At 32.9% G+C, this 7,000-nt stretch overlaps 1 protein-coding gene across 1 annotated transcript; it reads left to right on the top strand.

Annotated features, from left to right (window-relative positions):
- Nucleotides 1-783: 783 nt before the first annotated feature.
- Nucleotides 784-6,530, top strand: LOC125845619 (uncharacterized). Its single transcript, XM_049525172.1, has 5 exons — nt 784-895; nt 2,506-4,804; nt 4,895-5,203; nt 6,068-6,122; nt 6,198-6,530. The coding sequence occupies exons 2-5, from the start codon at nt 2,517-2,519 to the stop codon at nt 6,528-6,530; spliced, it is 2,985 nt and encodes a 994-aa protein (XP_049381129.1). The 5' UTR covers nt 784-895; nt 2,506-2,516.
- The last annotated feature ends 470 nt before the right edge of the window (nt 6,531-7,000 follow it).

The raw sequence follows: 7,000 nt of genomic DNA, 5'->3' as shown, positions 1-7,000 counted from the left end.
ATATATATTATCAAAGCGAGTCACACAAGCGAAGTCAAGCCGGTTCAATCGAGCCCGTACTTTGATTGAGTTTTAACCTAGCAAAGGTAAATACAATTGAGGTGAGCCGAGCTCCGCTTCTTAAAAGCATAGGTTAGAAACATGGTTAAAACCTTATTTAATTAATTTAGCGTTTGACCATGAATATTTTTTTTTCAAATAATTTATTCACTTTATTTCGAATTTCTTTTTGACTATAAAGTTATCAAATATAAATTGAAGTTGTATTTGAGGTTTTGAAAAATATCTCAAGAGGTATTTTTACTTTTTTACTTTTCACGTTTTACTTTTATTTTATTTTTACAAATTAATGAGGGTATAAATTACATTTACAAAAAAATTACATCCAAAACCAAAAAAAAATAAAAAATCCAAATACTATAATCAAACAAAATTCCAACTCAAACTTTAGATTCTAAAATTTCAAATAAAGTTAAATAATTTTTTATTTTCATGGACAAAAAATTACATATATTAGTATATGTAACAACTGAAACATATACTCTTTTCGTTTCAATTTTTTTGACCTATTTTTTTACGGTCTATTTAAAAAAAATACATTCGACATATTGTTAATATAATTTAAATTCACAAAATTCAAATATATTTTTAATTTTCTTAAATTTAGCATCAAGTTAAATCATGTCTAATAAATTAAAACTGAAGGATTATAAAATATTGAATACCAAATAGTATATTATGCAAATTTGACATATACATATATCAATAGAAAAAGAAAAATATATGTACAGTTCCTAAAGCCCTAAATCAGTGAATCCCTAAATTCCCAAACTTGTCTCTCAAATTTCAAGGCTCAACCTCATTCTCGTTTGCTCCTACATCGTCGATATCAAGAGTAAGTTATTCTTCTTTTACTATGTTCAGAGCCTACATACTATAACAACTTCTCTAGTTTTCAGTTCCCTTATTTCGCATGTCTGGGAGCCAACGTCTATTGAAAATAGTCTGTAGTAAGCCATCAAACAGATATTGTGTAAGCTTTTGTATTTGGACAAATTGTTATAGTGTGTAAGCTTTTGTATTTGATCAAATTTACTGTACTATTTGTATGGGTGGAAAATTATAATAAAAGGGGGGAAAACTTTTGTTCTTGATTCTCTTTAAAAAAAAATTTTGCTTAAAAGACGGAAGGTGTAGATATCCCATTCTTTTTCCGACTAGTTTAGTAATCAGGGATTGTTTCCAGTGTGTATATAGTCTTTGTTTATCGCTAGATGTAATAGGAATGAAGTTTGGGTGGTTTAGAGGATTTTCTTGTTTGTCGTGGAAGCTTAAGTTGTCTAGACCTTGGGTAACGTAAGTTATATAATATTCTTCTGTTTTGAAAATAAGAGATTCGAGGAAACTTACTTTGCGATTGACGGAGGTTTGCTCTACTTCTTCCTTCTGTTTTTTGTGCTCCAATGATGTAAATCAGTTTCTTGTTCGCTTGTATCGTTGTGCTCTGTAACTACTTCTACTTTTTGGTATTGCATTTTACGGAGAGAAAAATCGTGCATAGGCTTATACTCACTAAAACATAAGATGAGATAATATTGTTTTAAAAAAGTCATATATTCTGATTCTCTTTGATTAGTCTATCATATATATAAATTGAAAATTTATCTTGAGATCTTGTGCAATGTAAATAATTAACGGTTGATGATGAATTCATCAAGCTCCTTATATATTCTATCCAGCTACTTTGCAACCAAACAAGGGAGGAGGTTATTTCACCTCTTAGTTTCTTTATTTGTTTGGTGCAATAGGGGAGGAAGTTATTTGTTTGGCGTAGTAGGACAGAAAAATATACTCCAGCAACAACAAGAAGCAACTTTTTCTTATTAACAGTTTAACACTAGAATTAGAGTCTAGCATCTCATATAGTGTCTCAACCATATCGTAATTCCTTCAAGTGATAAAGCTTAGCATTTGAAAGTGAACTTCATAAGAGAAAACACATAATGTATCTCTTTATATACCATGTATGCATTTTCAAACTACTGTTTTCAAACTACTGCAACTTGTTACTTCCCTTTACACTTACACCAAATAAGAAGAGAAACTCTCTTAGAATTAGAAATATTGTCGTCAACTCATGCAACAAACGTTTAGCACGTGTATCCAAACCAACTCTCTCATATGCTGCAATCATTGTCTGGTATAGACTCGGCCAAGGAAGAAGTTTTGCCTAAGATTTTAGTTTTGCAGAGCAGCTAGTATCTGCTTAAAATAACTATGACATATATTTGCTTTGCTTCAAGTTTGGAACTCAAAATCAGGTATCCTTAGTCCTTTACTTGCTCTCCCTCACATATCTGCCAATAGATGCTAGTCAAGAACTAAGACTTCATGAATTTTTAGCATCCATCCATTCAATCACACAACGTGTTTCTTCCTCTGTACCAGGGACGACATTCCTAACCCATGCTAACAATATATTTCTCTATTTATTTTTCTTTGTAGGAAATTTGAAAATGGACAAGTCTTGGATGCGTTGTACTGACAGATCGAGCGACGTTTACTTAAAAGGAGTTGAGAGTTTTCTTCAATTTGCATTTAAGCAATCAGAACTAGAAGATGAAATTCCTTGTCCTTGTAAGAAATGCAATAACGTTTACCACAAGTCTAGAGATGAGGTCAAGGAACATTTAATAATTTTTGGGATAGTTCAAGGATACACGCGTTGGCTTTATCATGGAGAATTTGCACCTAAAAAGCAAAATGTTAATCAAGAGGAAAAAGGAAAGGAACCAGGTGTTCCTTCTCAAAAGAAAAGAAAAGAGCGAGGTGATGATATGTTTGAAATGATATATGATGCTGTTGGTCCTGAAATCACAAATGATTCTAGTGGGGTTAAGTATAAACATGGTGATGCTTCAGAATCTACTTCCACATTTTCCAAATTATTGGAGGATGCTGCACAACAACTTTATCCTGGTTGCGAGACATTCTCCAAGTTATCACTAATTGTGGAACTGTTCCAAATCAAGTGTCTTTATGGGTTGAGTGGTAAAGCAGTTGATAGCATACTAAAGTTATTTAAACGAGCACTTCCTTCTGGTGAAACTTTACCAGAGTCATTTTATGGAGCAAAAAAAGTGATTAAAAATTTAGGTCTTCATTATGAAAAGATACATGCTTGTGAGAATGATTGTATGTTATTTTGGAAACATAATGCGAAAGCTGAATCCTGCTTGATTTGTGGGGAGTCTAGGTGGAAATCAGTTGAAGGTCAAAAAACTAATGGGGATACTCAAGGAAAAACTGGGAAAAAAGTTCCTCGAAAAGTGTTACGTTACTTTCCCTTGAAACCAAGATTGCAAAGGTTATTTACATCACCAGAAATAGCTTCAGACATGACATGGCATCATGATCGACGTTCAAAAGATGGGGTTCTTAGACATCCAGCAGACTCTGAAGCATGGAAACATTTTGATACATTAAATCCGGGCTTTGCTAGAGATCCTCGTAATGTTAGACTTGGTTTAGCATCTGATGGGGTAAATCCTTTTGGTAATTTAAGTGTTTCTCACAGCACTTGGCCAGTGATCACTACTGTCTACAACTTACCCCCTTGGATGTGCATGAAGAAACCATATTGTTTCTTATCTTTGCTGATACCTGGTCCTAAAGCTCCTGGAAATGATATTGATGTATACTTAGAACCATTGATAGATGAGTTACGAGAACTATGGTTTTATGGAGTCGATACATATGATGCTTCGAGAAAAGAGAATTTTTGTATGCGGGCAGCACTCTTATGGACTATAAATGATTTTCCCGCTTATGCCAATTTATCTGGATGGAGTACAAAAGGAGCTTTGGCTTGTCTGTTATGCAACAAAGACACAACATCTACTCGATTAAGGTATGGTCGTAAGTTTTCTTATATGGGTGCTCGTAGATTTTTATCATCTAATCATAAGTGGCGGAGTAATAAACGTGATTTTGATGGAAAAGTAGAAAGAAGATCTGCTCCAGAAGTTCTTTCTGGAAAGGATGTTTTAAACCAATTGCTTACTTTGGAGGACATGAAATTTGGTAAGACTCGGAAAAAACGGAAGTACGAAAAAAGTAAAGGCATTCATAACTGGAGGAAGAAAAGCATCTTTTTCAAGCTTCCTTATTGGAAAAATAATTTAATACGTCATAATTTAGATGTGATGCATATTGAGAAAAATGTGTGCGATAATATCATTGGGACATTATTAGATATTGAAGGAAAAACAAAAGATAATTTGAATGCTCGTCATGATTTGAAGGAAATGGGTATAAGAAGTGAGTTGCATCCAACTCAAAGGGATGGAAGATGGTGTTATCCGGCAGCATGCTATTCTTTATCAACAGATGAGAAGTCTAAAGTATGCAAGTTCTTAAAAATGATTAAGGTTCCAAATGGTTATTCTTCTAATATATCACGGTGGGTGAAGTCAGAAGATCGTAAAATTTATGGACTGAAGAGTCATGATTCTCATATTCTATTAGAACAATTGCTTCCTCTTGCAATTCGCGGAGTCGTGCCGAATAATGTATATGATGCTATCACTGAGTTAAGTATTTTCTTTAGAGAATTGTGCTCGAAAACATTAAGGGTTGATGTGTTGGACCAACTTGCAACTCAAATTCCGATAACATTGAGCAAATTAGAGAAAATATTTCTACCGGCATTTTTTGATGTTATGGTACACTTAGTCATTCATCTTCCAAGAGAGGTTAAGCTTGGTGGACCTGTACAATATAGGTGGATGTACCCAATTGAGCGGTATGTTTTTAATTTATAATTTTGATTTAATTTTATGTGGTTTGTTAATTTATCATTCTAATTTGAATGGTGTCTTGTTATATCTTGCAGATTTTTACGCACATTGAAATGTTATGTTCGTAATAGAAATCAACCTGAAGGATCTATTGCAGAAGGGTATATTGTTGAAGAAAGTATAATATTTTGTTCAAGGTACTTACCTGGAAATGTGAAAGGATATGATCGAATGGATAAGAATTATGAAGATGATCGTATTAAGACATATAGTGGATTATCTGTATTTGAAAGAAAAGGTTCTCCTTTATTAAGAGATGCATCCAGAAATCTTGAAGAGTTAGAGAGAAAACAAGCTCATCTTTATGTTTTAAGAAATTGTGAAGAAGTGCAACCATTTTTACGGTATGTTTTTTATTGCATTCTCTAATTTACTATATTAGATCCCGAGTCTAAGTTAACAATTTAATATATTACGAAGAAAAATATTTTTTGCTGTCAGTGGACAGAGAGACAATTTTATAAAGGAATATGACAGTAGTAAAATTTGGGGCAAATATCACATTCAGTGCTAACAACATACAGTACTTTTAGGATTGAAAGGTGATCTGATCTCTGGTTGTACAACTCTCTGCAAGTAGCTCAAGTGTTGTTCCTTTGGCATTCTGCATTCTATTCAATGTCATACTCCCACTAGCATCAACTACGTGTCTCACTTGAAAGACAAATCATTGAGAATAAGATTTAGTCAATACTTTGTCTACTTAGCTACATCCTTCAGTACACTTCTCAAATATCATAAACATGGTTCTAGATAGAGCGGTTGCTCATTAACCACAAGAATGCTATCAAATATTGAGATTTATGTAACAAGTAAGGAAAGTTAAAGAATGTTTTTTGTTAATTATAATACCATAAGGATGTACCCTAAGTTTTGGTTATACTTGAAGGATGATTTTATCCCAAAACTCTCATCCGGATTGACCTCTCTAATCATCTGACCACACAATTCCAACACCATATCTCCCTTTCCCTGCATTTTCAATTCACTTAGCATGGTACATCATGAAATTATGTTCTTTCAATGCATCAGATTGATCAAGGCTGCCACATTTAGCACACATATTAATCAATGCATGTTCTATCATCTTCAAAGAATACATGTGTACCCATTTACCCATCAAAATATTCCCAGAGAAGTTACCTTTCTTAACCCTATCTTCATCTTTTATTTTATTTTTAATTAATGTACACTTATTTGTATTACAGTGAGTATGAGCAGAGTAATAAAAGCATGAACTTTGATGATTGGTTTTTTCATCGGGTAAGTTTTTATTGTCTTTCAAATTAAATTTGTGATACTTATTTATACCATTAATTTATATATTTTTTTATATAGATTGTACAAATGCGCAAAGAAAAAAATGAACTCGCAACCTGTGAATTGTATTCTTTGGCTAGAGGCCCTTTTGATGGTGTTCAAAGATTCAAGGGGTATGAAATAAATGGGTTTAGATTTCATACTAAACTACTTGAGGAAACGAGGAAGACCCAAAATAGTGGTGTTTTAGTAAGAGGAGAAGTGAATGGTAAGAATATTAGTTACTATGGTGTTTTGACTGAAATAATAGAACTTCAATATTTTGAAGGTAAACGGGTTGTTTTGTTTAAATGTGATTGGTGGGATGTTGATCACATCAGAATAGGAGTGAAAATAGATAAACATNTTTAAGTGTGATTGGTGGGATGTTGATCACATCGGAATAGGAGTGAAAATAGATCAACATGATTTTGTTAGTGTTAACACTAAGCGAAAACTAGTAACAGATGAACCATTTGTGCTTGCATCTCAAGCAGAACAAGTTTTTTATGTCAAGGACCATCTTCATCCCAGTTGGTCAATTGTTTTGAATGGTCATTCTACCTATTTTACTGGAGGTGCTATTGATGAAGATACTTTTCAACAAGATGCTTGTAATGAGTTATTGCATATATGTGAGGATGATGAAGACATTATGAATTGGAAAAGAAATGATCTTGATGTTATCCGTACTGATGTTACCTTAGCTGATGATACTATTGAAGTCAGTGAATCAGAACCAGAAACTGATGATGAAGATTTGTTATTATAGATATTTTGAACTCTTATTTCCATATTGCTTATATTCAATTAAGGTTAACAATTTTATTTACTTATTCCTG

The sequence above is a fragment of the Solanum stenotomum genome, chromosome 11 (assembly GCF_019186545.1).
Source record: "Solanum stenotomum isolate F172 chromosome 11, ASM1918654v1, whole genome shotgun sequence".
NCBI classification, from domain to species: Eukaryota; Viridiplantae; Streptophyta; class Magnoliopsida; order Solanales; family Solanaceae; genus Solanum; species Solanum stenotomum.
The sequence above is the reverse complement of the archived record's forward strand: the minus strand, read 5'-3'. Positions and strand labels throughout refer to the sequence as shown.